The 11,070-nt window shown below is 40.5% G+C and overlaps 2 protein-coding genes across 4 annotated transcripts in view; one reads left to right on the top strand and one right to left on the bottom strand.

The window, feature by feature from the left end:
* Positions 1-5,072, top strand: part of stk36 (serine/threonine kinase 36 (fused homolog, Drosophila)) — a 12,396-nt gene extending 7,324 nt beyond the window's left edge. The window contains exons 10-17 of the mRNA XM_016289393.1: positions 760-851; positions 2,062-2,125; positions 2,263-2,373; positions 2,539-2,613; positions 3,479-3,596; positions 3,694-3,820; positions 3,953-4,127; positions 4,257-5,072. Coding sequence (XP_016144879.1) covers positions 760-851; positions 2,062-2,125; positions 2,263-2,373; positions 2,539-2,613; positions 3,479-3,596; positions 3,694-3,820; positions 3,953-4,127; positions 4,257-5,072 — 1,578 coding nt within the window. The remainder of the gene's footprint in view (positions 1-759; positions 852-2,061; positions 2,126-2,262; positions 2,374-2,538; positions 2,614-3,478; positions 3,597-3,693; positions 3,821-3,952; positions 4,128-4,256) is intronic.
* A 6-nt stretch (positions 5,073-5,078) lies between these two features.
* On the bottom strand, positions 5,079-10,821 carry atf5a (activating transcription factor 5a). Of its 3 annotated transcripts, none has more exons than XM_016288798.1 (5): positions 10,135-10,821; positions 8,418-8,663; positions 6,876-8,094; positions 6,440-6,651; positions 5,079-6,343 (listed from the first exon to the last, which is right to left on the bottom strand). In XM_016288798.1, the coding sequence occupies exons 2-4, from the start codon at positions 8,557-8,559 to the stop codon at positions 6,465-6,467; spliced, it is 1,548 nt and encodes a 515-aa protein (XP_016144284.1). In that variant the 5' UTR covers positions 8,560-8,663; positions 10,135-10,821; the 3' UTR covers positions 5,079-6,343; positions 6,440-6,464. The 3 variants fall into 3 exon arrangements, with proteins under 3 accessions (XP_016144284.1, XP_016144277.1, XP_016144269.1); XM_016288791.1 differs by having other exon boundaries at positions 5,079-6,651; positions 10,135-10,393; positions 10,466-10,819; XM_016288783.1 differs by having other exon boundaries at positions 5,079-6,651; positions 10,135-10,819.
* Between the last annotated feature and the right edge of the window lie 249 nt (positions 10,822-11,070).

The raw sequence follows: 11,070 nt of genomic DNA, 5'->3' as shown, positions 1-11,070 counted from the left end.
CCAATATAACGGCTTGTAAACAATGTCACGTAACGTCACATTTACCTCAGAAAAACATATTCGGTGACTATGAACTCATTAGTCAGATAGAAAAATAAACTGCAGAGAGGGGCATTTTGCTAAATATATGCACCATATAACATACTCTATAAATGTTACCGTTCTTGTGTATTAATGTTTAATTTATGTTTGAATAAATCCATCAAGTTTTTATGACAGCCAACATTGTTTATATTTAAAAAAAACGAATTGAAGTAAAAATATTATGTAATTGCAACTTTACTATTTATAAAACTTCATTAAGTGTAATTTTAACAAATCAGTCAATTTTAACCTTCAATATTATAATAATGTATATAGTACCAACTGACTCTCATGTATATTTTACAGCATTAGTAGAGAGATTTATTTCCCTTGAAAATTTGGCATGTACTGTAACCTGATATGTATCCAAAATAATCGATATTGAATCGAATCGAATTGGTAATCGAATTGAATCGCAAGCTTGTGAAAGAGAATCGAATCGAATCGGGAAATTTGTGTCAAAACCCAGCCCTATTCTATATGTTTGTTATTTTAAACATTTTTAAATAAGATTTTGTTGTTTAATTTTATTGAAAATGTTGAAATACAAATTTCAAACTGATAAAAATTGTGAAATAAAATGTAAAATGTAGGACAGATTATTTTCTTTTAATAATTTAATGTAATCTATGGGACCTCATTCTTGATTTCTGACTGGTTGTTTTTTTGCTAAAGGAGTCTCAGGGTGAGACAGTATTGGGAGATATGATGAATGTGCTCATAATGTACCTGGAAAAGAGCCCAGGCTGGGAGATAAAGGGAAGAAGGTATGGATTTATGAACTGTTTTTAATGTACACTTAAAGGTCCCCTGAAATGCTTAGAAACATGCAGGGTTACTCTGTGTTGACGTCATTTTAACTGAAACAGGAAGACAGGGCGGGACATATCAAGCAGCCCCGCCCCTTTTTAAAATAGCCAATAGCGTTCGTTTATATCACAGCTTGGCCATTTGCGTGTGTTCAGATGAGCAGGAAAATAATTCTATCCTACACAGTTACTTGCGAACAAAGGTTATTTGTTAAATTCAATGCATTTGTACGCATTATTATTATTATTTTAAATAAACGAAATCACTGGTAAATAAAACACACCTTAGTATCGATATTTTTAGTTTGAGTATCGATACTTTCGATACTCGCGTCAGTATCGATATATCGATACTTAGGATCGATATGCCCATCCCTAGCCGAGAGCCGTACAGCCGTTCAGAGCCGTTGAGCTCCGTAAAGCCGCATTTGACAGGGTATGCCAGCCACAATCTTATCCATATTGCTATAAAATATAGCATTCTGTGTAGAATTCAAATAGCTCCGATACATTTTGTGGTCTGCGCCGACTCGCACATGTGATCCGCTCCGTGCTATCGTGTCTCTGGACCGGAGCAGAGTGTGTGTGCGGTGCGGTGGTTAACGTGACACAGCGCGAAACCAGACTTATTTTTTTCCTCTGTGGAAAGCATATTTACACTGTTTGAATCGTTCCCTGCCCCCTATATAGTGTACTGCGTGCCATTAACAGTACAGAAAATACTAATTCTGTGGACAAGTGACCGATTTCAGCCGCGGCTTCAGCGTCTATTTTATAGAGTAGGGGGCGGGCGCTTCGGATTCTAGAGAGCATTTGATTGGACAGAAAGTTCGATGAGAACATGAAGTACGATGTGACGTCAAAAAAAATCGTTGAGCCGTTTTGGCGGAAGTGATGAACTGCAAGCTTTGAATGCTTATATCTTCTAAATGCGAATTTTGTCACTGTTTTGGAGCACACTGCCTTATAAAATACATTTTTCCCCAAACTGAAATTGTTTTTACTTTCATTACTTCAGTAAATCTATTGTTCCCTTATTTAAAATGAAAGAATATTTAGTGTTAATTAGAGAACCCTTTGTTGGGTTGTTGTTATCCCAACTGCTGCGGGGCTTGTAGTGAAATTTTAATCTTAGTGTTATTTTATGAAAAATATTTTCTCTCATCAGAGCTGAGGATCTCTGTCAGCTATTTATATCGGTATTTCTCTGTCGAGACCCAAAGCGCTCAGCGGTAAGTGTCTCTAGCTGAACGATTCTCTGTCTAGTTTGCGTCAAATGCACTTTTAAACTGGAAAAATGAAGTACAACAATCGTAGGATGTCTAGTTTCATTTGCATTACAGTTGTGATTCTGTGGTCTCTCCTACAGCTTTTGGCAACAGCAGTCTTAACCTTGTTCACTCGCCGTGGTATATCTGTGAATGTCAGTATGGAAAGGCTTACAGCCTTTTTGGGGAATATTTTGACAGACACAGCAGAGGTACAGTTTCATTATTTATACTGTGAATAAGGGTTAACTCTGTTTGGAGTAATTAATGTCACTGATGTGATGAAATCCAGTGTAGTCATTCCCTACTCTCTTTCTCTCTCTTTCTTTTCCTTTCCCCCTCCCACCATCTGTCTGCTCTCTCTCCCGTTCGTATAGGAACATAACCCTTTACCTGCAGGTTGGGGCATGTGTGATGGCCTTCTGTCACTGATTCTCCACAGACTATCTGAGGTAATTCCTCTCAGATTAATTCTCTTAAAATCTGTGCTTTGTTGTTTAGAGAGACACATAATCAGTTTGTCCGATTAATTGGTTTTCGATTGTTTCATGTTAAATATACAAAAAACTACACCAGTTGAAGCCTCAACTGAATAGCATCCAACAATGGTATTTACTGATAAAGGGAAAAAATATGTTACTTAACTTTTTTTAACAGCTGTCCATTCTTCTGTTGGAAAATGTTGAATTTAACAATGAGTCTTATATACTTAGATTATATAATATGCAAATATATTACAAAATGTGATTATTATTGATCAAATATAAATATTGTTGTAATATAATTATCATTTAATTGTTATTAGTTATTTAGTTAGTTCATAAATAAATCAGTAATTAAAATCAGTTTGCCATATTGCTTATGGGACATTTAAACATAAAACATAATCTGTATCACTCTAAAAAAAGAAAAAGAAAAGCACTATTAGTCATATCTATAGTGTTAAAGTCGCAATAAAATGGAAATAGGGACGTATCTTTTTTTTCTGTTTTGTGCCATAAATCCCAGTGTAATGAATTATCGAAAAAGAAAAAAAAAATGTAAGAGGGGACTTTTTCTATTTATTGGTTGTTGATTGAATTTTGAGATGTGGGCGTTGACTAAAACTGAATGCGAGCTTGACTGTCTGTAGTTTCACCAGAAAACGAAGTTATGAAAATTTGATTGAAAATTATAGACACATGCATGAATCAGTCTTTCACAGTAAGATCAATCATATGCATTTACAAAATAGATGAATTTTCATCTGTTGAATTTTCATTTCGTGCTGACTTTAATATGCTGTCAAATTACTATTTTTCCCTTCACTGATGAAAGCGTGAAAGCAGCCTACTGCTTGACTTTAAGGACTCCGAGCTTTGGCTCTGCTTGTGGGCTAAAGTAAACGCCTCTCTGGAAAACACAACATCCCAGAGTTGCCATTTCTCTCCTAACGGTACTGAACATCAAGAGAACATTCACTTATTTCTGTATTGCAGCTTTAATATACCAGTAATTTAATAACATACATTTGTCTCTGTTTTTTCGTGCAGGTCTGTACATGTTCCTTTCTCTCGCTTTATTGGTTTTCTCCAGAGATCCATATAACTGTATGGCTCTCCTGTCAGATAACTCCACAAACTGCTCCTCTACCCTCAGCCACCTTCTCACCACCAGTTGGTGAGCTTCAAACATTGCCTTTATAACTTACTAATGGTGTCATACAGTTTTTCAATGTTCATTTGTATATTAGTGTTTATTTGAAGTGCATCGAAGAGATTTACAGTGTATTTCTCATTTTATACTTCACAGCAGCGCTTCATTGCTTGAGCGGGGTCTTTTCTGGGGTGACTCAGAAATAAACAGCCTATCAGTGATGAGCTGTCATCTTCTCTGCATCCCCTTCTCTCTGGAGTTACCCCTAGAAAAACTTCTTTCTGTTCTCCAATCGTATCAAAACTCACATATTGTGGCCGGTCTAGTTAAGGTATGGTTTTATGAAATACTATAAAAGTATTTCAGATGGCTGATGTGTCTGTCCATTGGAATATCAGAAATGTAATTTTTGTGGTGTTTTTTTTTTTTTTTTTTTTTGCTGACTTGTCTTCTTGTTCAGATGATTCAAACTCTTCCCGTTGCCCTGGTGGAGCTTCCGTTGTGTCTTCTTAATCGTCTGCTGGTATCTGAGCCACAGCACACTGGTCCATGCCTTATCACTGCAGCCCAGGCCTCCGCTTTCCTCCCTTACAGCACAGAAGGCTCAGACAATGGAGCAGACCACACTCAGAATCAACTTAACCACTTCGGGAATGGTGCGGAGCGAATTAAGAGCAATGGAATCGCAAAGAAAACCAAGATAGATCATATCAAAAGTGACATCAAATCAAAGAAGAGGTTCGAGCGGCTCAAAGGCAACATAGATGCATCTAAGGAAAAAAATTATTCCATAAAGACGCAATACCAGCCATCCAGAAACAAGACTGAGAAAATCAGAGAGGTCCAACCAAAAACCAAAATATATCCACAGAACACCATGGAACAACTAAGAGATAAAACAGAGCAGCAGAGCGGTTGTATAGAGGAGCTCATGGACAGTTTGGAGATCCGTGGCAGTTCTGCAGGACGTCTCCAAGACCTCTCACCTCAGCCAGGGTGCAGCATCAGCTGGCTCATAGACAGTCTGGAGGAATTGAGAAGTTGTGATCACCCCAAGATCTCCACGGCTAAAATTCGATCTTCACCAGAAGAGGTCAGAACAGCAGGTTCTCTGTTGGCTGTTCTGCTACAAAGTGAACTTCTCAGTGCGTGTGCAGTGGAACTCCTTATCCTTCTCTCCCAACTAACACGTCATCTCACCCATCAGTCTTCCTCCTTTCTTCCTGTCGAAACCACCCAACTGCGGTTTGCATTGTGCCACCGCGATGATGGTTGAGCAAGTAGAAAATCTGAGTCAGTAGACAAGTAATATAAACTCCTGAAATTGACTAAGTAGTAAACAGGAAAATCATAACATTTGTCAAAGATTGTGCATGATCGCAAATGCAAAAAAATCGTAACTTGAATCATTTACATTGTTGATGAAATATTGCTAAGAAGCTGGGAAGTCTGCAATTCTAAAGCCACCACAATCATTTCAGTGATTATTTAAAAAGCCATATCACTACAAAGATTTTACTTTCTGTCCCCCAACACACACTTGTACATTAGAGCAAACAAGCTTTATAAAATCACAAACCCTGATTGTAGTCGCAATAACAGCAGAGACATTGGGCCAAACAGCAGTTTGTGAGTCAAACACCACTCATTCACCTCTAATGAAACGTGTCTGCCAAGAGAATATAAAACAGGACTTCTTAAGCAAGAAAGACTTTTGCAGTAAGATGTCATTCAGACGAAAGAAAAACAAACATTCTTTATAAACAGCCATGAAATCTTCAGCATGCAAGAACAAAAATACAGGGAATCAACACACATAACATTATTAGGCAGTGCCATATCTTCAGCATCGAGTTACAAACTGACATACCTCCATGACTTTGGACATAAATCGTATACCTGAGCTGCAGGACTAATCTAAAATTGGGGATTCAAAAACACATCATCAGGTTCGTTATTCCTGAGGGAAATTTATTTCGAGAAGTGCTTCACCTGAAACTCAATATATAAGAAACAGATTGCTTTTAATATCAGTGCTCATTAATTAATTAATAAATGGAAGGAAAAAAGGAACTACCAATGTTGTACTGATTGTACATCATTAGTATTAGTACCATAAATGTTGAAACTGCTAAGAAATAAATACAAAATAAAAAAACAGCCTCTGTATAAATTAAAATCAGTGCAGGTCATATGCGGAACTTGTGACATTACCTTACAGCCTTTTCTAAATAAATGAAGATGCGTTTCATTCGATCTTGCCTTATTGTTGATTTCTGTCAATCCTGAACAGTAAACGCTCTGTTGTTAAAGCTCATTTATGGAAACCAGAAGATGATCCGTCTAGCCACTCTTGAGAAAAGTAAGAGAAAACAATCAAAAACGGCTGTCGTTACAGTCAAAGACATAATCACAGTGCATATTGACTGATTTGGAGTTATTTCTGAGAAAGTGGATGTCTGTGCTGCAGCTGTTGATGGATTTTGTCAGTTTGTAACGAAAATTAAATGATTGAGTAACGTGCAATAGTACAACCTCCACCACATCCTTAAAAAAAAAAAAAAAAGAACACATTCAGTCAGAAAACATTCCAACTCAAATCTCCATTGCCTTTCAGACTGCTAACAATTCTACTTGCAGGACCATTGTCAGGTGGTCGAGCTTTTGGTCAGGTGCTGGTTTCCTGTTTGAGACGTTGGCTGCGGGCCTTATACACCTCAATCAGGAGGTCTTTCACGTACTGGATCTCTCGTTCCACCGATTCTGCTTTGTCCCGTAGCTCACGGTTTCTGCCCTCCAGACCATGAAGCTGTTCCTCCAACGTGTCCAACTCCGCTCGCTTCCTTTGGCGATACCTGTTAAAAAATGATTAATACAGAGGATATTCCGTTTTACTTACAGAAGGTGTGGTCTTTTAAATCCTATAAGCAGTTACTTCGTAATGCCCGCAGGCACTGTAGTCTGAAGCATAATATTTTGTACTTTCATGACTAAGTGTAACTTCAGAACCCCACTAAATTTTCTATGCTCACTTGTCAAGAATACAATTGACTACATTGTGATTCTGAAAGTACTCTACCTGTGAGCTGCAGTCTTGTTCTGGTCTCTCTTCTTCTGTTTGCGTTCACCATGGTTCACTTGGATTAGTGGCACCTCGAGGTCTGTTTTCACAATGCAGGGGTCTTCTTTCAGCACACAGACTCCTCTGGCACACGGGGACCCCATTTCAGGTCCGTGGTGGTCACCGCTCAGGCAGTCGGGGCTTTGGCCTTCGAGAAAGCCACAGTGGAAGTTATGTTGCCGGTGGATCTCTACACTCTCCGCCTTCACTGGGTCATTGATGGCCCCAAGGAAGCTGTGGTAGGCCTCTTCTTGAGATGCACCTTGGAGGAAACAGCTTTCGTTGGGTTCCGTCTTCCAGGAGATGTTGGCCTTCGCATCGCTAGCACCATTCTTGGAGTCGCTCATCATCTCCATCTCCGCACTTACTCCTATGCCGTTTAAATTGACTTCTCTGGTGCCGTACGTCATCATTTCATCTTTCTTGTGGGGAAATTGAATGGATCCGCTAAAGTTGTACCCACCGCCGCCACCGCCGGCCTTGCTCACACCGACGGCCTCTTCTGTGTAGCGGCAGTTCTTCTCCTCTTTGGGTAAAATGGCGCACCTCCTGATCTCCACTGCACTGCCTAGGCAGTAGCCTTTGCCTACCACCCGCTCATCTTCAGCACAGCTGTAGCTCCCACCAGGTGCCACAGCTGAGTTACCTGAGGAATTTCCTTTGGAACTCCAGATGCTACTCTCGTAGCTGTCACCCACCCTCAACCCATCGGAAACTCTCTTGCGGCTGCAGGCGTTGCTGTTGGGGCGGCTGCAACTGTAAGGGGCATGTCTAGGAATCTTGGTACGGCCAATGGGACCCCCACAAAAGCTCAGCAAGTCAAGTTCTCCAGTTGCCAGGGTAACAAGTAGAGGGCTGGTTTCGGATTGGTTGGAAGAAGAATATGATGCGTAGGGCAACTGGTAATATGACGGTGGACCAACTGCCGTTGGACCCTTGTCGCATTTGCCCAGTTTGGATGCTTTTTCTGGGAGTGGGTCAGACAGGAAGTAATCCTCCAGCTGAGCAAGCTCCTCTTGCAGCAGAGAGGTCATGACCTCCAAATCTGAGGGCACCTGGATGTCTTGCTGGAGGGGCGAGGGGGGAAGGGATGCATTGGGGGAGGGAGAGGAGTGAGGGGTTGGGAGGTAAGAGGAGAAATCTACTTCTTCCGTCATCCAGTCACTAAGACCATTACCTATGGGGAAAACAGAGGACAACATGTTAATCACTGGCCTAGAGATCCAATGTAGCACAATTATTTAAACCAAATAAACAACTATACCAGCAGTATTTTAACAACCCGTTAAAAACAAGCAAAAAAAAAACAAATCGCATCTCAGCGTGCTTATTAAATCCAAAATGCGAAAGGTAGCATTAAACTAGCATGTTATCTACAAATAATATAAAATAGATCCACGTTGGTAGTTTTACTCACTGTTCAAGGAGAACGAAATGTGCTGCAGTGCGGTGCCCACCTGAAACTGGGAAAAATAAAAAACTGTATTCACTGCAACTCACCAATTAAGTGCTGGTTCTCCTCTGGCCCCTCCCCTCTGCGCCCCTCCGATTGGCTGTGGTTAGCCTGTGGGTGAGAGAGAGTGAGGGGGTCTGCCGGGCAGACGAGTAGAGTCTTCCAAATGGGTGCTGACATTGTCATCATCCTGTCCGTTGGTCCTACGATTCAAACGTCCGAGCTTACAGTGCACGATAGTGAAGTTTGAGAGTTGAGCCACAGAAAACAGGGCTTGGTGCGCATTATGAAACCTAAAAAAAAAAGAGGGAAAATATGAAGAGGGATGACGCATTAAAATGCATTGCCTATGGTTTCGGTGTATCTGGTATCGAGACGACACTATCACACCAACCGTGATTCTTCAGTTGCTAAAGTAGCATGGAGGAAAGGAGGTGAAAAAAATCATTATGTCCTAGTTGGTGGGACTTTCCATTCTAAACTTATCCTGGCTCTCCTAAAATATCTCCAACTGACCATAAATCCATATTTTCAGAGTGTTAACCATGAGGGATGCAGTGCAAACGGAGTAAAATAACTATAACCCCCCTATTTCGTTACAGCATCAGCTGAGACACAGTGGTGATTAGCGAGGGACCAATTTAGAAAACTACCACTCTTCCATCCATCAAAGTCCCTTGTGCCCACTTAGGGGAGTTCTACTGAGATCCTAGGGAACCAGGCGAATGCTCTACTTGTGGCAAATTTATTAGCAGCCTAAATATACAAGACACACAACTGTAAAGCTTCTTCGGATCATATTTTGGAGCATGCCAATAATAAATCACAATATCAAGAATTTTTTTTTAATTTCTTTTTCCTTTTAATTTATTTAGTGCTGATTTCTGGACTATCTTTTGTTTGTATAATGCAACCTAAGGTGCCTTCAAATGCTCTAGTTACCCTCTGCACCTGAACTGATGTCCAGTTTGTTTACAGTCTAAGGTCAGACACTATATTTTATGCTGACAGAGTCATCCGAGACAACTTTAAAAAAACAGCAAAGAGCAGAAATAAAAAGCTTTCTTTTCTTCTTTTGCAATCAAGCATTAGAAGTCATTTCTAGCGGCATGGCAGGTGCGTGGGGTGCAGACGTCTCTGAACTGGATGTCAGAACTTGGCCAGCACGTGGGTTACAATCTATGACGTAATGCGAAACCAAAGACAGCAATTTTTCGTGGAAGCTTTAAAAACGACACAAGCTTTTTGCAAAGTGCCAAAAAACATTTTTAAAGACAACAAACAACATCCGCTGCATGCAACATGCAACTATGTGTCAGATATTGCTGTAAAATGGGCAAAAGGAAAACATTTATCCTCAGCACTATTGTGTAAACAGACAGGCAATGCATCTGTTTAACACAGATAATCACTCTATAAAAGGCTGTTAAACAAGCAAGTCTAACTTGAAAGTGCGTAAAAGAATAGAATGCGTGTCAATATAAATTGAACGTGTGAAAATGCTAATTAACTAGGTCAGACTGATTATTGTGGATTCATTCCTAAAGTTGCAAAACTGTGTAGCAACGAGCTGAAAGGAGTTTCTGAAACTTTTTCCAATAAGCAAGACAGCAGTGTGTATAAAACAGCGCCTGAAGCACTGTTACAAGTGACAATACTCTGAACAACACTTAAACAAAAGCAACACACCTAAAAAGTACAAAGCCAAGAGACAAAACAACAAAAGCCCGAACAAAGGCACAAAAAGTAAGAAGTTGTACTTACTCCATTCTTGCTTAAATGTTTTGAGCTTGGGGTGCGTTGCAAGAGCAAAGCACGGCGTTTCTTTAGGATCGAAGTCTCTACTAAATTAAAAAGCCATGTCTCCTTCGGAGTGTCTAGGACTGAAGTGCTGTTGGTCTTGCTTTGTTGTGATGGAGTTGATGACTGAGAATCGGCTAATTGAGTCAATGCATCAGGTCACCCACACCTAGCAACCAGCTGCGTCACGCGGTCAGCCCCCAGTGCTATAGATTCCTCCGCCCTGTGGATGTATTGGTCGAGATAAATTTCACACTTCGCGCTGGCGAAAACGCCCACAAGAATTAGCACTCACTTTCTCAACGACTTCCGAGAAAACACAAAATCCCGCTGGCACGTCCCCTCATTTAACACTACTACGGGTTTGAGGCTCTGAGAGAAGAATGTGTAATGAAAGCGGCTGTTCGCGAGAGTTTGGATGATTGTCATACAGTTGCAGTATCTGGTTATACATAAAATATTCACATCATAACACGCATAGCATACTCTCCCGTTCAAATATGTATTGTTTCACAGGGACTACTTGATTTCTTCTAGCGAGGAAGAACACTTTCTGCTACCCAGGAGATACGTGGCTGTTGTTGCAGGTTAGTTGCATCAGCGCTTCAAGCTGCTAGCAGATTCGCTGGACGGACCGAACCTGTCGCGCAGCGATTGGCTGGAGAGGAACTGTTCTGTTCTCTCATTGGCTGCCGCTAGAGAGACGTTGCTTCCCAGTGGTCTTCGGTTTTCCACTCTCCGTGCACATGTTTCACGTAAACATCCCGAGAGCAAATTCTGAAAGTGGTTAAACTTTCATGTCGCGGAAGAGCAGTTTACGGAACTTTACTGGCAAAACATTGTTGCATTAGTTGTGGCATTTGCTGATACGCGTTTTAGACGCTTCCCTCTAAAAACGCT

The sequence above is a fragment of the Sinocyclocheilus grahami genome, unplaced genomic scaffold (genome assembly GCF_001515645.1).
Source record: "Sinocyclocheilus grahami isolate Dianchi unplaced genomic scaffold, SAMN03320097.WGS_v1.1 scaffold12.1, whole genome shotgun sequence".
Classification (NCBI taxonomy): Eukaryota; Metazoa; Chordata; class Actinopteri; order Cypriniformes; family Cyprinidae; genus Sinocyclocheilus; species Sinocyclocheilus grahami.
The sequence above is the reverse complement of the archived record's forward strand: the minus strand, read 5'-3'. Positions and strand labels throughout refer to the sequence as shown.